Here is a 21850-nt window from a genome sequence, read left to right on the forward strand (position 1 = left end):
GTGCGCACGTAGCGCGGGGAGTCCACAGCTATTCGTGTCGGTGAACTAGCCCAAGCCCCTGTCGCGCAGGCTGCAACTTCTATGATTCACAGAGGGCGTCGCCTCTGCGGAACAATCTCCGCGCGGCAACAAGTTTCTCTTTTGTTTCACTGCGAGAAGGTGCGCAATAAATCGATTCTCGTGAGTTCCGGCACGTAAATATAGATCCTCCGCGGTGGAATTAATTACCGCTTCATCTGGCGGAATGCCAGAATCCCAGCAGCACTTCGCCTATGCAATACCTGATATATGAGAAAGACGTGATCGCTAATCCCTCTTTTGGTGATATTTTCACGCACGCGGAAACAATTTTCTTCGATAAGGTATGTTGCTCTCTCCTTGTCTTCACCTTTCTACGCACCTGCTAGACAATTCCACATCCATCATCATTTTCTGGATGAAAAATTATGTCACGTATATTATCGTCTATTGTACGAAGGTATTTTACTCAAGAATACACACAACCTTCATGCAAAACGTTTAACACGTAAGGCAGATATGCACAAAGAAGTTACAGCATACATGCTCATGAGAAAAACTACCATGACCATCTGCTCAACAGCCTGTTTGCACACCTTCAGAACGCAATACAATAGCAATTATGTGTGGCATGGATTTGGAAAGTCCCTAGTAGATTTCCAGTAGTATTTCTCCCTAGATTTCTACGCATAGGTCACATGATACCCGTAAACTGCGGGCCGGTGCTTTGTGGATGCGCAGCTGGCGCACTATATCATCCTAGATGGGTCCTGCAGGGTTCAGTTGTTGGATGTCCTTCGGGGGGTTGTTGTTGTTGTTATTGTGGTGGTGGTCTTCAGTCCTGAAACTGGTTTGATGCAGCTCTCCATGCTACTCTATCCTGTGCAAGCTTCTTCATCCCCCAGTACCTACTGCAACCTACATCCTTCTGAATCTGCTTAGTGTATTCATCTCTTGGTCTCCCTCTACGATTTTTACCTTCCACGCTGCCCTCCAATACTAAATTCGTAATCCCTTGATGCCTCAGAACACGTCCTACGAACCAGTCCCTTCTTCTAGTCAAGTTGTGCCACAAGCTCCTCTTCTCCCCAATTCTATTCAATACCTCCTCATTAGTTATGTGATCTACCCATCTAATCTTCAGCATTCTTCTGTAGCACCACATTTCGAAAGCTTCTATTCTCTTCTTGTTGAAACTAATTATCGTCCATGTTTCACTTCCGTACATTCCTACACTCCTTACAAATACTTCCAGAAACGACTTCCTTACACTTAAATCTATACTCGATGTTAACAAATTTCTCTTCTTAAGAAACGTTTTCCTTGCCATTGCCAGTCTAAATTTTATATCCTCTCTACTTCGACCATCATCAGTTATTTTGCTCCCCAAATAGCAAAACTCCTTCACTACTTTAGATGTCTCATTTCCTAATCTAATTCCCTCAGCATCACCCGACTTAATTCGATTACATTCCATTATACTCGTTTTGCTTTTGTTGATGTTCATCTTATATCCTCCTTTCAAGACACTGCACATTTCGTTCAACTGCTCTTAGAAGTCCTTTGCTGTCTCTGACAGAATTACAATGTCATCGGCAAACCTCAAAGTTTTTATTTCTTCTCCATGGGTTTAAATATCTACTCTGAATTTTTCTTTTGTTTCCTTTAGTGCTTGCTCAATATACAGATTGAATAACAGCGGGGAGAGGCTACAACCCTGTTTCACTCCCTTCCCAACCACTGCTTCCCTTTCGTGCCCCTCGACTCTTATAACTGCCATCTGGTTTCTGTACAAATTGTAAACAGCCTTTCGCTCCCTTTATTTTACGTCTGCCATCATCGGAATTTGAAAGAGAGTATTCCAGTCAACAGTGTCAAAAGCTTTCTCTAAGCCTACAAATGCTAGAAACGTGGGTTTGCCTTTCCTAAATCTATCTTCTAAGATAAGTCGTAGGGTCAGTATTGCCTCACGTGTTCCAATATTTCTACTGAATCCAACTGATTTTACCCGAGGTCGGCTTCTACTAGTTTTTCCATTCGTCTGTAAAGAATTCGCGTTAGTATTTTACAGCCGTGACTTATTAAGCTCATAGTTCGGTAATTTTCACATCTGTCAACACCTGCTTTCTTTGGGATTGAAATTATTATATTCTTCTTGAAGTCTGAGGGCATTTCACCTGTCTCACACATCTTGCTCACCAAATGGTAGAGTTTTGTCAGGACTGGCTCTCCCAAGGGTGTCAGTAGTTCCAATGGAATGTTGTCTACTCCAGGGGCCTTGTTTCGACTTAGGTCTTCCAGTGCACTGCCAAACTCTTCACGCAGTATCATATCTCTCATTTCATCTTCATCTACATCCCCTTCCATTTCAATAATATTGTCCTCAAGTACATCGCCCTTGTATAGACCCTCTATATACATCCTTCCACCTCGGGGGGATATCGTGCGATATTTTGTACAATTGGCGTGTTTAATCACCGAAATTCCGAGATGGTTCGAGGGCCCTACCAATAATTCTCGAAACGTTCTCAACTGGGGAGAGCTCCGGCGACCTTGCAGGCCAAGGCAGGGTTTGGTAAGCACGAAGACAAGCACTAGAAATTCTCGCCGTGTTCTGGCGAGCATGATCTTGCTAAAATACACATCCAGGATGGCCTACCATGAAGGGCAACAAAACGGGGCGTATAATATCGACGACGTTCCTCTGTGCTCTTGATCATCATTTCATCCCCATCCGGCGCGCAGGTCGCCCAGTGTGGCGTCGAATGTAATAATACCTGCACCAAGGCGGCTGGACCTGCCCCACAAGGGGCCTCCCAGCCAATGACGCCAAACGTTCATTTCCATTTCCATCAACAAAACGCTGGAACTGCATAAGGCGAGTGTAGACTGGTGAGTTGGAAGGGGCCAAGTTCAGTGCACGCACCTCAACCAGAGTGAGGACGTAGAGTCAATAACGAGTTAATAACAACGTACTTACCTATAAAGGTTTAATTCAAAAGAGTTGGCTCTCAAAAGAAATTTCAATCGTTGTGCTGTTGATATTTAGCTCTGTCGGCTAATGAGTTGGCCGACCACTGCCCCAGGGAGTGTATCTGAAGGCAGTACAGTACGTAGATGAGAGCACGGAAGTATGGTTTGTAAGAGGAAGCTGTAAAATGTTTCTCGGTGGATGAAACAGTGACACACGAGCGCAGAGAAGCTGTCCCCTTTCGTTTATAAAGGCGAGCTGTTAGATCAGCGGGCAAGTGCAACTCCCACACGCCTGGGGGCACAAGCGCGTCTCTGTCGCCGAAATATTATTAGCCGAGCGTAGCGCGGGTTGTTTATCAACAGGAGTGGCCCCGTTCCGGAAATCTGCTGAACATCGATCAAACGCGGCGGTGCAGCACTCGCGCCGGAGGTGCTTGTGTTGGCGGCGGCTGCGGTCTGGGTGGCCCGTAGTTTATTTGGCCGCACCTCTGACTCACCCGCCAGCCAGGGGCATCCTTTGTCAGCGGGGCCACCACCACCGCCGGCAAGAGCACGCGAAAACAAGCCGCCATGATTTGGCAACACTGACACACATCTGATTCCCACGTTGCGAAACGGTCGCAGGTCAAATGACGCAGTCCGTTCCTTTGGGACAAGTGGCGCTTACGAAACAGCCAGTCGTTCTCCTGTCGATGAAAATACCAGGAGTTGGATTCCTCGGTTCAAGATTACAGCTTCTGCCTCGTATAGCAGACTTTCCGTTTCGATAGTGTCGTGCTGACAGCGAGATAGCCCCTTGCCAAGGGCTTAGGCACAGAGGGTACACAAAAACTGGCCGAGAAAAAGAAAGGAAGACGATTTAAGAATTAAGTGGTAGCGGTACGCGAGCTTTCCAAACACTCGAGTTCCTGTCGTCCGCAGACTTCCTCTCGGCGTGCGACTGCTGACGCACCCTGTCGTCACAGTGTCATTTCGTCCAAGCAGAATCATAAAAGATCGATTACTGTCGAACAGACATTTAACATTAACATGATTTATGTGGTAACACTGAGCATGGTTCATACAGCTGCCCCCTACACAACTCGCTCATATTCAAGGAAGGTGTTCTTGGTTTACATGTCTACCATATTTTAGGGTGAAAAATGTAGGCGAGCCGATGCCGAAGAAAATATGCTACTTATACGAAAGTCCCCGATTTCTGTCGACTGACGACTGAAGAGAGATGTGACAGTAGAGGTTCTAATGGTTCAAATGGTTCTGAGCACTATGGGACTTGGCATCTGAGGTCATCAGTCCCCTAGACTTAGAACTACTTAATCATAGCTAACCTAAGGACATCACACACATCCATGCCCAAGGCAGGATTCGAACCTGCGACCGTAGCAGCAGCACGGTTCCGGACTGAAGCGCCTAGAACCGCTCGGCCACAATGGCCAGCTGACAGTGGAGGAAGCAAGCGAAAAAAGTGGAGGGGATATATAATTTTCTTGCACCACTACCCATTTTTTTTCTATCCAAAGTTTCAGGTGGTACGAGTTGCTGTGAAAGTTAAAAATAATTCAAGAATAAGCCCTCTGTGGCTGGTTAATAGTATCACTGGAATTGTTAATCGTTGCGCTCGTAGACAGCTACGCTGTTTTCGTAGAAGTTTGTCACTGGTCATCGGCTGCATTGTTCAAACATCATGTGTCGTAATATCAAGGCAAAAAATGCCTTTCTTATGTATAAGGTATTTTGTTGTTATTCTGGCGCGAACGAAACTCTAACACACACCAAAACATCGAAAGTTATAAGTTTCTTTCCTTATCACTGTACTAAACCCACGTATTTCCTTTATAAAATATCGCTGGAAAATTGCTTTCGCTGTCTCTGCCAGTCATACGCCTATGGACGTGTCATACGTAGGCGTGTAAAATACTAAACTGCTATTTGAAGGAGTGCATAAATACCCAAACCCAAATATGTTTGTGATTCTGTACCAATACAAAACTGTTTCGCCGTTAAATGTCGAGCTAGGTGCAGAGGATGATTGGACAATGACTGAATGCGAGGCATACATGCTCTCTGTTGTTAAACTGTTTCAGTTAGAGTGTTTGAAACAACTCGATTTGATAATAAGTAAAATGGAAAAAAAGGTCATCTATGACACCCTTTCATGTAACATCAACTTCATTCCAGGATTCACCTAAAAAAAACCTCTGTATCTTATTCCATTGCCAGATATAGCAAATATACACGTCTAACGAACAGGTGCTTTCAAGTTCCAGATAGAAGAGCTGATGAAGAGCTTCCCATTTGGATACTTTTCAGGTTTTTATTTTATTTGCGGTTCAGGAGATGCTTGCACAGATGTGGAAATAGCTTTTATGTTATTTGTGATAAAGCCAGTGGTCGCAGCACCTTTTGTATGCAGTTTCAGTAAATTAAAGATGATAAAAAGCCCTTGAAGGACGAGTATGGATGAAAGCGGACTGTCAAATTTAGCTACCTTGCCTATAGAGTACAACGCATCTCCTAAACTTGATCTGATTTGCCTCGCTCAGAGCAAGGAAATGCAAGGTAAAATTACAACAAAAAAGTCCCTACAAGGGGATATTTCTCAATTCTTAATTATAGCTCTTTTCTTTTATCTCCAATTGATAATTTGTGCACTAGTAATAATTTATGACTACCAAATAAAATCCTTTCTTTATTGTAAATCACGCTAAAACAAATGTATGTTATTAAAATTAGTTACTGTTTTCGGCTTTACAGCCATCAGCAGATCCAAAAGTGAGAAAATATAAACAAGAATATTTTAATAGATTTATACAACAAGAAAAGTGGACAGTAAATGTGTGAATAAGTGTAATAAATTACCGAAAAACAGCAGCACCCAAGGAGTGGAAATTCGTAGAATAAGGAAGTAAAGTTTACTGTAATAGTCGCTAGTGGTGCTAATAAAATAACAGTCACAGACAACTGAAGATATATGTAAATAAAAACGTAAAAAACAGAAAAATAAAATTTGTACTGGAAGATGTAGAATGAGATGCATTTTAAAAATCTCTGAAGTATGCCATGAGCTGTATGTTTAGGAAAAGATACTAAATTTAATATCGTTAAAACCTACAGATTAGATCGTTTCTCATGTGTTTAAAAAGCCTAATAGAGGATGTAAGATAAAAGTTAAAAGAATTTAAAACGCGCTTGCAGGCTGTACATGTACAGCTGTATAACAAAGACATTACACGAAAAGCGGTACATCACATCGCAGAGGCCACACAACTTTATACACTCCTGGAAATGGAAAAAAGAACACATTGACACCGGTGTGTCAGACCCACCATACTTGCTCCAGACACTGCGAGAGGGCTGTACAAGCAATGATCACACGCACGGCACAGCGGACACACTAGGAACCGCGGTGTTGGCCGTCGAATGGCGCTAGCTGCGCAGCATTTGTGCACCGCCGCCGTCAGTGTCAGCCAGTTTGCCGTGGCATACGGAGCTCCATCGCAGTCTTTAACACTGGTAGCATGCCGCGACAGCGTGGACGTGAACCGTATGTGCAGTTGACGGACTTTGAGCGAGGGCGTATAGTGGGCATGCGGGAGGCCGGGTGGACGTACCGCCGAATTGCTCAACACGTGGGGCGTGAGGTCTCCACAGTACATCGATGTTGTCGCCAGTGGTCGGCGGAAGGTGCACGTGCCCGTCGACCTGGGACCGGACCGCAGCGACGCACGGATGCACGCCAAGACCGTAGGATCCTACGCAGTGCCGTAGGGGACCGCACCGCCACTTCCCAGCAAATTAGGGACACTGTTGCTCCTGGGGTATCGGCGAGGACCATTCGCAACCGTCTCCATCAAGCTGGGCTACGGTCCCGCACACCGTTAGGCCGTCTTCCGCTCACGCCCCAACATCGTGCAGCCCGCCTCCAGTGGTGTCGCGACAGGCGTGAATGGAGGGACGAATGGAGACGTGTCGTCTTCAGCGATGAGAGTCGCTTCTGCCTTGGTGCCAATGATGGTCGTATGCGTGTTTGGCGCCGTGCAGGTGAGCGCCACAATCAGGACTGCATACGACCGAGGCACACAGGGCCAACACCCGGCATCATGGTGTGGGGAGCGATCTCCTACACTGGCCGTACACCACTGGTGATCGTCGAGGGGACACTGAATAGTGCACGGTACATCCAAACCGTCATCGAACCCATCGTTCTACCATTCCTAGACCGGCAAGGGAACTTGCTGTTCCAACAGGACAATGCACGTCCGCATGTATCCCGTGCCACCCAACGTGCTCTAGAAGGTGTACGTCAACTACCCTGGCCAGCAAGATCTCCGGATCTGTCCCCCATTGAGCATGTTTGGGACTGGATGAAGCGTCGTCTTACGCGGTCTGCACGTCCAGCACGAACGCTGGTCCAACTGAGGCGCCAGGTGGAAATGGCATGGCTAGCCGTTCCACAGGACTACATCCAGCATCTCTACGATCGTCTCCATGGGAGAATAGCAGCCTGCATTGCTGCGAAAGGTGGATATACACTGTACTAGTGCCGACATTGTGCATGCTCTGTTGCCTGTGTCTATGTGCCTGTGGTTCTGTCAGTGTGATCATGTGATGTATCTGACCCCAGGAATGTGTCAATAAAGTTTCCCCTTCCTGGGACAATGAATTCACGGTGTTCTTATTTCAATTTCCAGGAGTTTACATGGTACAGTAGAGCGTATGACACTACACCGAAAGTAAAGAAGATTCCAAATAACCTCGAAAATAGAAGATATATATTTAAGGTGACTCGGATAAAAACGTAAGAAAGTAAAAAGAGGGGATTATAAATCGACGACTTTGAATTTCAGAGATTGTGTTTTTACTTTCAATTTCTTTTAGAAACTTCATACAGTTCGTAATTCACTTACTAAAATGATACATTTAATGTTTTGTGTGTAACACTTTCATCATAGTAATTCATTTAAAAAGTATTTTTTTATTTAAATAGCATTTTTATTACCAAACCTATGTTTAAAAATAAAAAGTTTTCTAGACCTGCGTAAAAAAATACAGAAAGACAGGTAGTTGGTTGTACGATGGGTGCAGCAGTTGCAGTTCTGCCAGGGACTCAGGATCACCTCTTCACGGCACTGCATCTTGGCCAAAGGTGTGCATTTTCATCGTGGTCTAGAATGGAGCACGGAGAATGTTTTGCTCCTTTCTTCCTCTGACAAATACATTTCATCAACTGCATTTAAATTTGGGAATGTTATTCTCTCTCTCTGTCTGCTCTATGAAGTGCTATGTTACTGTCGACTCTTGTCAAGCAACTATCTTTGGTTTACCGATGCCACTGTGTAAAATAGTCATCTCTGGGCCGCTTCCGTGAGTAAATGCCGACTCACATTAGACATCAACGGAATGGAACAAAATGAGACCGTCAAATTGTGCGGTATGTTCACAGTGGAAGGACCGTCAACATAAGGTCTGTCCTTCAGCCCAGCACTAAACGGTGAAATTAAGATTATCTACATCTACATCTACGTTATTACTCTGCTATTCACAATAAAGCGTCTGTCAGAGGGTTCAATGAATCACCTTCAAGCTGTCTCTCTACCCTTCCACTCTCGAACGGCACACGGGAAAAACGAGCACTTAAATTTTTCTGTGCGACCCCTGATTTCTGTTATTTTATCGTGATGATCATTTCTTCCTATGTAGGTGGGTGCCAACAGACTTTTTTCGCAATCGAAGGGGAAAACTGGTGATGGAAATTTCTTGAGAAGATACCGTAGCAAGGAAAGCGCCTTTATTTTTATGATTGCCACTCCAATTGAGGTATTATGTCCGTGGCACTATCTCCCCTATTTCGCGATAATACAAAGCGAGCTGCCCCTCTTTGTACTTTTTCGGTGTCATCCGTCAGTCCCACCAGATGCGGATCCCACACCGCACAGCAATACTCCAGAATAGGGCGGACAAGCGTGGTGTAAGCAGTCTCTTTACTAGACCTGTTGCACCTTCTAAGTTTTCTGCCAATGAATTGCAGTCTTTGGTTTGCTCTACCCACAATATTATCTATGAGATGGTTCCAATTTAGGTTATTTGTAAGTGTAATCACTAAGTATTTAGTTGAATTTACAGCCTTTGGATTTGTGTGACTTATCGCATAATCGAAATTTAGCGAATTTCTTTCAGTGCCATGTGAATAACTTCACACTTTTCTTTATTCAGAGTCAGTTGCCACTTGTCGCACCATACAGACATCTTATCTAAATCATTTTTCAATTCGTTTTGGTCATCTGATGACTTTACAAGACAGTAAATGACAGACGGCTACTCAGATTGTCTCCTATTTCGTTAATATAGGTCAGGAACAATAGAAGGCCTATAGCACTTCCTTGGGGAACGCCGGATATTACTTCTATTTCACTCGATAATTTTCCGTCTATTGCTACGAACTGTGACCTTTCTGAGAGGAAATCACGAACCCTGTCGCACAACTGAGGTGATATTCCATGGGCACGCAGTTTGGTTAGAAGACGCTTGTGAGGAACCGTGTCGAAAGCCTTCTGGAAATCTAAAAATATGGAATAAATTTAACACCCCCTGTCTATAGCACTCATTACTTCAGGAGTATAAAGAACAAGTTGTGTTTCACAAGAACGATATTTTCTGAATCCGTGTTGTGTGTCAATAAATCGTTTTCTTCGAGGTACTTCGTAATGTTCGAATACAGTATATGTTGCAAAACCCTACTGCTAATCGATGTAAGTGATATGGGCTTGTAATTCAGCGGATTACTCCTACTTCCCTTTTTGGATATTGGTGTGACGAGCAATTTTCGAGTCTTTAGGTACTGATCTTTCTGTGAGCGAACGCTTGTATATACACTCCTGGAAATTGAAATAAGAACACCGTGAATTCATTGTCCCAGGAAGGGGAAACTTTATTGACACATTCCTGGGGTCAGATACATCACATGATCACACTGACAGAACCACAGGCACATAGACACAGGCAACAGAGCATGCACAATGTCGGCACTAGTACAGTGTATATCCACCTTTCGCAGCAATGCAGGCTGCTATTCTCCCATGGAGACGATCGTAGAGATGCTGGATGTAGTCCTGTGGAACGGCTTGCCATGCCATTTCCACCTGGCGCCTCAGTTGGACCAGCGTTCGTGCTGGACGTGCAGACCGCGTGAGACGACGCTTCATCCAGTCCCAAACATGCTCAATGGGGGACAGATCCGGAGATCTTGCTGGCCAGGGTAGTTGACTTACACCTTCTAGAGCACGTTGGGTGGCACGGGATACATGCGGACGTGCATTATCCTGTTGGAACAGCAAGTTCCCTTGCCGGTCTAGGAATGGTAGAACGATGGGTTCGATGACGGTTTGGATGTACCGTGCACTATTCAGTGTCCCCTCGACGATCACCAGTGGTGTACGGCCAGTGTAGGAGATCGCTCCCCACACCATGATGCCGGGTGTTGGCCCTGTGTGCCTCGGTCGTATGCAGTCCTGATTGTGGCGCTCACCTGCACGGCGCCAAACACGCATACGACCATCATTGGCACCAAGGCAGAAGCGACTCTCATCGCTGAAGACGACACGTCTCCATTCGTCCCTCCATTCACGCCTGTCGCGACACCACTGGAGGCGGGCTGCACGATGTTGGGGCGTGAGCGGAAGACGGCCTAACGGTGTGCGGGACCGTAGCCCAGCTTCATGGAGACGGTTGCGAATGGTCCTCGCCGATACCCCAGGAGCAACAGTGTCCCTAATTTGCTGGGAAGTGGCGGTGCGGTCCCCTACGGCACTGCGTAGGATCCTACGGTCTTGGCGTGCATCCGTGCGTCGCTGCGGTCCGGTCCCAGGTCGACGGGCACGTGCACCTTCCGCCGACCACTGGCGACAACATCGATGTACTGTGGAGACCTCACGCCCCACGTGTTGAGCAATTCGGCGGTACGTCCACCCGGCCTCCCGCATGCCCACTATACGCCCTCGCTCAAAGTCCGTCAACTGCACATACGGTTCACGTCCACGCTGTTGCGGCATGCTACCAGTGTTAAAGACTGCGATGGAGCTCCGTATGCCACGGCAAACTGGCTGACACTGACGGCGGCGGTGAACAAATGCTGCGCAGCTAGCTCCATTCGACGGCGAACACCGCGGTTCCTGGTGTGTCCGCTGTGCCGTGCGTGTGATCATTGCTTGTACAGCCCTCTCGCAGTGTCCGGAGCAAGTATGGTGGGTCTGACACACCGGTGTCAATGTGTTCTTTTTTCCATTTCCAGGAGTGTATTTGCTAAATATGGAGCTATTGCATCAGCAAACTCTGAAAGGAACCTGACTGGTATACAATCTGGACCGGAGGCCTTGCCTTTATTAAGTGATTTAAGCTGCCTTGCTTCACCGAAGATATCTACTTCTACGTTCCTCATCTTGACAGTTGTTCTTGATTGGAATTCGGGAATATTTGCTTCGTCTTCTTTGGTAAAGGACTTTCGGAAAACCGTGTTTAATAACTCTGCTTTAGTGTCACTGTCATCAGTGGCTTCACCGTTGTTATTGCGCAATGAAGGTATTGATTGCGTCTTGCCACTCGTGTGTTTTATGTGGGACCAGAATCTCTTTGGGTTTTCTGCCGGATTCCGTGATAGAGTTTCGTTGTGCAAATTATTAAAAGCATCTCACACTGAAGTAAGAGCTATATTTCGAACTTCTTCAAAACTTTGCCAATGAGATACTGTTCGTTTTATAAAAAGTCGGTGTGTCGTATCAGCATAAAGGAACTAGCCAGCGGCAGTATAGTTTGTTAATGATCAAGCAAAACTAATTCTGAGTATTCTAAACACAGGTCGTATGTAAATCACACATACTGGTGAAAAACTAAAATAATAGGACAAAGACCGTAAGAATAGAGTTGGCACTACTCCTTGACACATAAGTTACCGAATTTCCGTAAATTCCAGGGAGCGGGCGATGAGTTCTGACGCCACATTCAATGACATGGCAGATGTGTTCGATCGGTTCGAGATATGGGGAGTTGGTGGGCCAGCACATCAACTGGAACTCGCCACTGTGTTCCTCGACCCATTCCATCACACTCCTGACCCTGTGTCATGGCGAATTATCTTGCTGAAAAATTCCACTGCCGCCAGGAAACATGATCATGGTTTACGGTGTCTGCAACCAGTGTACGATACAACTTGGCCGTCACTGTGCCTTTTATGAGCTGCACTGGACCCATGGATGGTTACGTGCATGTTCCCCAGAGCATAATGAGGCCCGCAGTACAGGTGTCAAGGAGCTGTTCCCCTGAAAGACGACGGATTCGCGCCTTCCCATCGGCATGATGAAAAAGGTATCGGAATTCATCAGACCATGCACCGCTCTGACACTGAACCAACGTTCAGTACCTATGGTCATATGCCCATTTCAGTCGTAATTGCCGTTGTGATGCTTTTAACTTTGTCACATGTGTGGGTCGTCAGCTACGGAAGCCCACAGTTAGTAGTGTTCGGTGGCTGTATTCAGACACACTTGTACTCTCCCCAGAATTTGAGTCTGTTGTTAGTTCCGCCACAGTTCGCCGCCTGTCCTGTTTTACCAGTCTGCCCAGCCTATGACGTCTGATATCTGTAATGGGGGGTGGCCGCCAAACACCATAATGTGTGGCCGTGGTTTAACCTTGGTTCCTGCACGTGTTGAAGACACTCACCATAGCACTCCTCGAACACCCGACAAGTCGTACATCTTCGAGCCTCCGGGCCATCACTATCTGCCCTCGGTCAAACTCAACTAGACCGCGCGCCTTCCCCATTCTGCACGTAGACAATACACTCACTGATAATACATGCACCGTGCGTGTATCTGACTAGCAGTTATTCCTCGTCAGGTGACGCTGCTATCGCTTAGATGGGTTTATATCGATAGTAGGGCGGTGGCCGTTATGTTCTGGCTGATCAGTGCATTTTCATTAAAAAAATATCTGTTTACGATGACACACATTGCCTGAACAAAAAAAGAAAAGTGAAGTACGTAGGAGATATGGGCGGATGTCAATTAAATTTCGCACATGTACACTCCGTCGGGGGGTATCTGAAAGATTGGAGCTGAAATACTCCGGGACAGGTAGTACCGCCACTGTAGTGTGTTAGTTTTGTTTTTGTTTTTTAATGTTGTTACCAGGCATGGTTAGGTGGCGTAAACAGCATCAGATTCTGAACGATGACTGTGAAAGAGATGGAGATGCCAGGTACTCGTGTGAGACACATTTAGCAGCACTCGACAGAGTTTGATACTGGTCTGATGTTTGGTCTCTATTCAGCTGGTTGGTAGAATAGTTCACTATCCAGATCTGTGGGGCGTTCTGTGGTGACAGCCGCCCGATGTTGGACTGCATGGGAACGTGAGGGCGGACATAAAAATGGTTCAAATGAGCACTATGGGACTTAACATCGGAGGTCATCAGTCCCCAAGAACTTAGAACTACTTAAACGTAACTAAACTAAGGACATCACACACATCCATGTCCGAGGCAGGATTCGAACCTGCGACCGTAGCAGTCGTGCGGTTCCAGACTGAAGCACTTAGAGCCTCTTGGCCACCGCGGCCGCCTTTTGGAGAGGCGCAGCAGTATTACGCCCGGTGTCAGGGTGTGGAGAGCTATCGGCTATGACTTCAGATCACAGTTCCTGGCGACCGAGGAATGTCTGATGGCACAGTGGTACGTCACGGAAATCCTGCGTCCTCGTGTGTTACCTCTCGTGCGACAGTATTGTGGAGCCATTTTCGGTAGTACAATGCTCGTCCACACGAGGCAGGTGTCTCTATGAACTAACTGTGCGATGGTGTCGGTTAAGGTATTCCTGTGGCCAGAAAGATCCCAAGAACAGTTGCTGACAGAATATGTGTGGCACCAGCTCGGATGTCACCAGTCGAAGACCAGCTCCAACAGGTGGCGACCAGCTTGCCTCGGGAGGGGGTACAACGGCTTTATGACACCCTTCCCAACCGAATCAGTGCAGACGCGCGGAGTGGCCCCGCGGTTAGAGGCGTCATGTCGCTGACTGCGCGGCCCCTCCCGCCGGAGGTTCGAGTCCTACCTCGGTCATGGGTGTGTGTGTTGACGTCTGCAATTTGGTCCCATAAGAATTCACACACATTTGGACATTTTGAATCAGTGCAGGCACTCATGCCATAGTGGTTTCAACGTCGTACTGGTAAATGGTTCATACTGGTAAGCTCTTTGTAAACTGACTTGGTCTTGTAATCACTGAAACAGTCAGGTATCCTCTCAACCGATGAAACTTCACTTCATATGATGCTCCCCTTCTGCGTGCTTCACTTTTCTTTTGTCAGGCAGTTTTGTGTTTTGTTCAGGTATTGCGAAACTCGGATAGTATTTTGTTTTCAGATATTCGGTCTCTCCTTTAGGAAAACACTCGAAGCAAATTATTAAGTCCTCGTTTGACCTTTTCAATATGTCATAAAAACATAGCGAACATTGAAATAAAGACTAGAAAGATACAAAATCCATTGGTATAATACGAGGGAGCGAGGCGGAAATCGGCTAACTTCCGGTGCTCGCATACGGTGTTAACGTCATAACTTCCTTCCCGAGAATCTTTGACCTCCTCTTCGTTTCGCTCTGTTCTGCTGATCGTCTGTATGAATACCGCCATTTGAAATACATCGTGGAATAACGTTCTGACGCTCCCTTTATTAAGGCCTGCTGTAAATCTACCTTAAGCGTACCAGGTGCTTGCAGCTCCTTCCCCTAGATCCGCGGCCGGCCGGAGTGACCGAGCGGTTCTAGGCGCTTCAGTCTGGAACCGCACGACCGCCACGGTCGCAGGTTCAAATCCTGCCTCGGGCATGGATGTATGTGATGTCCTTAGGTTAGTTAGGTTTAAGTAGTTCTAAGTTCTAGGGGACTGATGACCTCAGATGTTAAGTCCCATAGTGCTCAGAGCCATTTGAACCTAGATCCGCGCGCATACGTCTATGCTGTTGATCGAGGCCTGGTGGTGTTCCGAATTGGAAATCATCAACTATAACACTAATTTAGACTGCCCAGTTACGTACTTCTAATATAGTCTGTCCAATTACCTACTTCTGTTGCTTCTTTGTTCTCAAAATTTGTTCAATTTCTCGCAGTTCTGGCACGTTTCTTGGTAGAGGGGGTTTAAACACTGAATCTTTCACATAACCCCACAGAAAGAAATCGCATGGGTTTAAGTTGGGAGAGCGTGGAGGCCACGACATGAATTGCTGATCATGATCTCCACCACGACCGATCCATCGGTTTTCCAATCTCCTGTTTAAGAAATGCCGAACATCATGATGGAAGTGCGGTGGAGCACCATCCTGTTGGAAGATGAAGTCGGCGCTGTCGGTCTCCGGTTGTGGGATGAGCCAATTTTCCAGCATGTCCAGATACACGTGTTCTGTAACGTTTTTTTCGCAGAAGAAAAAGGGGCCGTAAACTTTAAGCCGTGAGATTGCACAAAACACGTTAACTTTTGGTGAATTGCAAATTTGCTGCACGAATGCGTGAGGATTCTCTACCGCCCAGATTCGCACATTGTGTCTGTTCACTAAACCATTAAGAAAAAATGTTGCTTCATCACTGAAAACAAGTTTCGCACTGAACGCATCCTCTTCCATGAGCTGTTGCAACCGCGCCGAAAATTCAAAGCGTTTGACTTTGTCATCGGGTGTCAGGGCTTGTAGCAATTGTAAACGGTAAGGCTTCTGCTTTAGCCTTTTCCGTAAGATTTTCCAAACCGTCGGCTGTGGTACGTTTAGCTCCCTGCTTGCTTTATTCGTCGACTTCCACGGGCTACGCGTGAAACTTGCCCGCACGCGTTCAACCGTTTCTTCGCTCACTGCAGGCTGACCCGTTGATTTCCCCTTACAGAGGCATCCAGAAGCTTTAAACTGCGCATACCATCGCCGAATGGAGTTAGCAGTTGGTGGATCTTTGTAGAACTTCGTCCTGAAGTGTCGTTGCACTGTTATGACTGACTGATGTGAGTGCATTTCAAGCACGACATACGCTTTCTCGGCTCCTGTCGCCATTTTGTCTCACTGTGCTCTCGAGCGCTCTGGTGGCAGAAACCTGAAGTGCGGCTTCAGCCGAACAAAACTTTATGAGATTTTCTACGTGTCTGTGGTGTGTCGTGACCATATGTCAATGAATGGAGCTACAGTGAATTTATGAAATCGCTTCAATCATTTGTAATAGCCCTGTACAAAAAACTAAACGACTAAATCAGTATACATATTTGTTGATACCGGAATGAGAAAAATATAGCTTTAAAAGACCTTAATATATGCGTTGTAAACTATAAGAGGCAATCAAAAGTTTTCGTTCGAGGGTGTTTTTGCTGCTTATATGCAACATACCGCGAATCCGATGCGGATATATAAGCACCGACGCATAGGCAATGGGTTATTGGGGCATTCGTGTGTGCTGCAAATGTGAAAACGTGAACCATAGCAACGTTATTACCAAATGCGTCCAAACAGGACCAGCGAGGTGTAATTCTTTTCAAAGTTGCGGGTGGACAAACACCAGTAGACATCCATCGGAGAGTGAAGAATGTGTCTGGGGACGCATCTCTGTCGAAAACCACCGTTGTGGAATGGTGCTCCAAGTTTCGTTCGCCATACTGCAAATGTCATAACGCAGAAGATACGCCAGTTCAAGTGGCAGACTTTCGGATACCCGCCTATGGACCTGATCTCCAATCATGCGTTACTATCTTCTTCACGCAGCAGAACATGGTGTTTTCACAACACGGGTATCTTCAATCTGATGAGTTGCTGGAATGATTGCCTCAATGATCACGGCATTTTTACCTGACTGGTTATCGATTCTGGACTGTATGGCCTTCGAACGGAAGCTTTTTGATCGCCCTTTATAATTTCATCTGACCTCTGCCTTATAATTACATCAGACCTCTAACTTGCGTGTTGTAATCAGGATAAATAGGAGCTGCCTGAAGGCCAACTAACAAAAGTCGTCTGTGGCTCTTGTCTACGAGATACGAAGGTGGTTTGTTTAGGAACTGTTCTTGCAGAATTATGCCCTATCTGCGCGAAGAGTGAGTGATATCTTACGTTCATCTGTTGAAAGCGGTTGACTGTGTTTACACCGTTCTTGTGATGAGAGGAGAAGGTGAGGTAATACTCGGTGTTGGTACACAGCGCACTTTTCTCAAATAGCACCAGGAGCGGTCATCGACCTTAATGTTACCCATCGACACACGGACCACTATCAACATCTACGTCTACCGCTGAGATATTTACCGACTTGTCTGACAGTCTGATGCTACCTAAATTGAAAAAGCTCAAAGGCAAAAAAGTCCTCATACGTGACAATTTGTCTTCTCATATTACAGATGTGGTGTTGACATTATGCAAAGACAATGACATTTATTTTGTCTGTTTACCTCCGAATAGGATGCCTTTGGATGTGGCATTCTTTCGTCCACTGAGAGTTGCTTGGAGGAAAATTTAAGGACGCTACGGAGACAGTGAAGCTGGAATGAAAAGTGCAGTTTAACAAAGGCAACACTTTCCACACCTTATGAAAGAATTAATAGATGAAATATCTGTCAATGCAGCAGGAAATTTGAAATCAGGATTTCGTAAGTGTGGCATTCTTCCATGTGATGTCAGTGAGCTGCTACATCATCTTCCTGGCAGAAATGGGAAGAATGATGTAGAGAATAGTTTCAGAGAGTTTTTGACGGAGAAAAGGAGCAGTATTACATGTGGAAATACATTAAACAAGAGAAGAAAGATTAGTGCACTGGCTGGGAAAAGTGTTGCCCATAAAAGTGAGCATACAGAAACTGATGAAGCAGTAAGCTACAATTCTGATGGTCTTGGGAAAGGGAGTGAACTGAGTAAAGCAACATTTAACAATGAAATGACAGACTATCCAACAATTTCGGAAGATAATAGTCAGCAATCGGTTGGAGAGTCAACTGAGTTAGTCGTATATGAGGGTGGGATTCCTGGAAGTCTATTACCCCTGAAGAAGAAATATGGGGAATTTGTGATTTTCACTAATGCAAATGAACTTTTCCCATGAAAAATAATGAAATGCAACAGTGAAGAAGTGGTGATTTCACCCATGCTAAGATCGATGCATCGAAGTGAGTCATTCTCTCACAGCACTAGAAATTGCGGAGAGCTTTGGAAATTAATCCAGAATAATAAAATTGGGTAATTTTCCGTGGACAGCGTAGATTTCAAATAAGCCTAAGTTATGTAGTGCTTGCTGAAGCCACGGCACTTTCCCATTGCGTTTGGGAATGCCAAATCTGCGGTTTAGTAGATTCACAGGCAGCCGTTTCTAGAAACACATGGGAATTCTGTAATGAATACATGTTTACTGCGGCCGGCCGGAGTGGCCGAGCTGTTCTAGGCGCTACAGTCTAGAACCGCGCGACCGCCACGGTCGTAGGTTCGAATCCTGCCTCGGGCATGGCTGTGTGTGATGTCCTTAGGTTAGTTAGGTTTAAGTAGTTATAAGTTCTAGGGGACTGATGACCTCAGAAGCTAAGTCCTATAGCGCTCAGAGCCATTTGAACCATGTTTACTGCAGGTTCCTGGCAAGTGCCCTCCCCACCCCCACCCCTACCCCCTCCGATTCCAAGTTTTTGAGGACGCCTCTGACTTTAACATGGTTCACCGCTTTACACGTGTCTCATAGTTTCAACACGATCCACTTCGAGCGGAATTGTCTCGCGTCAGCCAGGACACCTCGGCGAACTATGCCTCTCAGAAATCAGTCTGGTGCAAAGTGTGTCAGGAGCCGGACGCAAACAACCTGTCAAGCGATGGAATTGACGCCCGGAAGAGCGGGGAATGCGGCCACCCTCGGGAGTGTCGCATTCGCTACGTGGCCCCCGTCCCTGGCCCCTGGTGTGCGCACCTCGCCGACCGCCGTCTTTTGTTTCGGCTGCAACAGCGGGCGCAACTGAAATAAACCACATTTAATTTGGAGAGCAACTAATGGCACTCGTAAAGGCGGCCACCGTCGCGAACGTAAAAACGCCTCGTTTGTTACGGTCGGCGCGACGTGGCATAAAAATACCCGTGCGCCCTGCGTAGCCGGCCCCGAGCTGCACTCGCCCGTTATAAAAATGCAGCGGCCCTACTCTCGCAGCGCTCGCGAAATTCTTCGTCTGCTCAAGCAAAATACTAATGTCTAAGACATCCAGTTATTATCGTCGTCTCGTCAAGATGGTTACTGTCGCCGCATACAATACTCGACTACGACAGCGACGCCCACTGGGGGCCGTCATTCACAGATACAGTGGTAATTTTAGGTGGCTGGAGTGTTGCAACATTCGGTTCTGGGTCCGTACTGTACTACTCTGTCTACAGAAAGCTGCATACCAAAGCAGGCAGAAGGGGAAATCGCCCTGCACGCTGATAATACTGCGCCGTTCAAACGCTGCTGTAATATAAGGTAACAGGGGGACTGTAGGAACTTCCCTTCACAGATTTGGTTCAGATTGACATGGCATGTAATACACGACTAGGGGTTCAATATATGTGAACAGGACGACGTAACTCTCAGAGGTTTTCGAGAAAATAGAGCTCGAAAATTTTAGACAGGGTTAAATTCTTCGTATGGTCGCAAATAAGGGCTATCCAGAAAGGAAGAACAGGTTTCAAACATTGCTTCCCAACTGCAAAAGATGGAAACAGAACACCAACGTTCCTAAAAACAGAAAAGCTCAAATTTTTATGCATTCGATGAGCACCATGTTTTACACGACAAATATGAAGACGGTCGCTGATTTCCTGCCACACACGAAGCAGCTGGTCTCTCGTTATCGAATTTCTCTAAGCTTGTCCGACGCTTCCTGAATGACACCATTCCCGGACATAGGATTGGAAGAGCGTAGGAGAAGATGATATTCATCGCTGGTGGCCTCCCAGGGTTGCAGGCCTCACACCTTGCGAATTTTATCTGTGGGGTGACGTAAAATCTCTCTCTCTCTCTCTCCGTCCGAACAGGCCACGAAGGCCCAACGGTACTGACCGGCCGCCATGTCATCCTCAGTCCACAGGCATCACTGGATGCGGATATGGAGGGGCACGTGGTCAGCACACCACTCTCTCGGCCGTTGTCAGTTTTCGTGACCGGAGCCGCTACTTCTCAGTCAAGTAGCTCCTCAGTTTGCCTCACAAGGGCGGAGTGCACCCCGATTGCCAACAGCGCAGGACAGACCCGATGGTCACCCATCCTAGTGCTACCCCAGCCCAACAGCGCTTAACTCCGGAGATCTGACGGGAACCGGTGTTCCCACGGTTACATAAAATACCGCGTTTTTATTCCCCCTATGCCTGCCTCTCTTAAGTCTGCGACACCGCACTGTTGTGGCGGTGAATTCGATAACGAGAGACAAGCTGCTTCGTATGCGCCAGGAAATGAGCCACCATTTTGATATTTGACGAATAACACATGGCGCTCACACTGAGTGCATACAAATTTCAACTTTTCTCTTTCCAGGAACGTTGGAATTGTGTTCCTATCTTTTGTAGTTTGGAAGCAATAAATGTTTTAAATCTGTCCATTCTTTTTGAATATCCCTGAATTTAAGCAGCTCGCAGCAGAGCGAGTAGGCGCGTAGTTTCATAAGTGCGAGGCCTCAGGATCGAACCTCACTGCTGGTACTTTTTTTCATTCCCATGTAATTCTAACAAGACATTTATTATGATTGTCCAAATTATCTATATTAAATGATTCTTTTATTATGTAATTAATATTTATCGTAAAAAAAGCAGAAAAGCTTTTTTCGTAAGGAGTTTGGAAATAAAAAAGGATACTCGAGAACTTCCAATCAAATCACTATAGTCATTTAATTTGTATTATTTTTATCTACACTTGTGGAGAACTACACGAGTCAGGATGGTATTGTCCTTAAAAATATGGAAAAGAATAATTATAGTGTCATACACAACGTGTAATGAGCCCCGCTGATGGAAAAAAAACACCTTGCTTTACGTTCATAAACGTTTCTCCATCATCACGCAGTTTAGCGGCGTACCACACAGATCGAACCTATCACCGAATATTGATACAGACGACAGTTGGACTGAATTTTTATACAGTCTTCTCTAAAAGCTACATGTCGATTCTGTTCGATGACGTACGGTCAATTTTGTAGTCGCTTTTTAAGGTTCTTCAGCTACCTGTAGAAATAAACGTCGCAAGCCTGCACCAGCGCAATACATTTGGGAGGGATTACATTAACATTGCACGTTGGCAGAATAATGTGAGAATGATAAAAAAAAAAAGGGAACCGTAGGCAGATTATTCGATCCAGGGATCTCACGCCTATGGAACTAATCGCTTACTCCCTCAACTGCGGACATCTTTTGGATGCTAGAGAGCACAGGCAGTATGCAAGGGCACCTAAAATATTAAAACTCTATTATCTCGGAAACGGTTTAGAGTTTCATCTTCGTGTTTACATATGTTAAAGTTCTAGTCGTGCCCTACGCACCCTGTTAGTACAAATCAGATCCGCTGGCGAAAGTTCGTACGCTCTACTTGTAACCCCACGAGTCAAGATTTTAATTTCCCTCTTCAGCACAACACCATTCGCTTTAGAGAATGGTACATGGGGTGGAACTGGTTACCAGGCCGTCATCTGCCCTTCCATAGCTAGGGCAAGTGATGGCAGAGGAGTGGTCGGCATGTACCAGTCGGTTGTACGGAATCAGCGCAGCAAGGTGGGTCAACGAGCACAAAGTAGCTGTCGTGTTTCGACGGGCCCGTGGCCACACCGCGAATGAAATTTCTTGGTGAATCAATGCGGAGTATCCCA

The 21850-nt window shown here is 46.1% G+C and overlaps 1 protein-coding gene across 1 annotated transcript in view; it reads left to right on the forward strand.

Annotated features, from left to right (window-relative positions):
- The first annotated feature begins 272 nt into the window (after positions 1-272).
- Positions 273-21850, forward strand: part of LOC124625300 (epidermal growth factor-like protein 8) — a 188889-nt gene continuing 167311 nt past the window's right edge. The window contains exon 1 of the mRNA XM_047149164.1: positions 273-362. Coding sequence (XP_047005120.1) covers positions 273-362 — 90 coding nt within the window. The remainder of the gene's footprint in view (positions 363-21850) is intronic.

This window comes from Schistocerca americana, chromosome 1 (assembly GCF_021461395.2).
Source record: "Schistocerca americana isolate TAMUIC-IGC-003095 chromosome 1, iqSchAmer2.1, whole genome shotgun sequence".
Taxonomy (NCBI): Eukaryota; Metazoa; Arthropoda; class Insecta; order Orthoptera; family Acrididae; genus Schistocerca; species Schistocerca americana.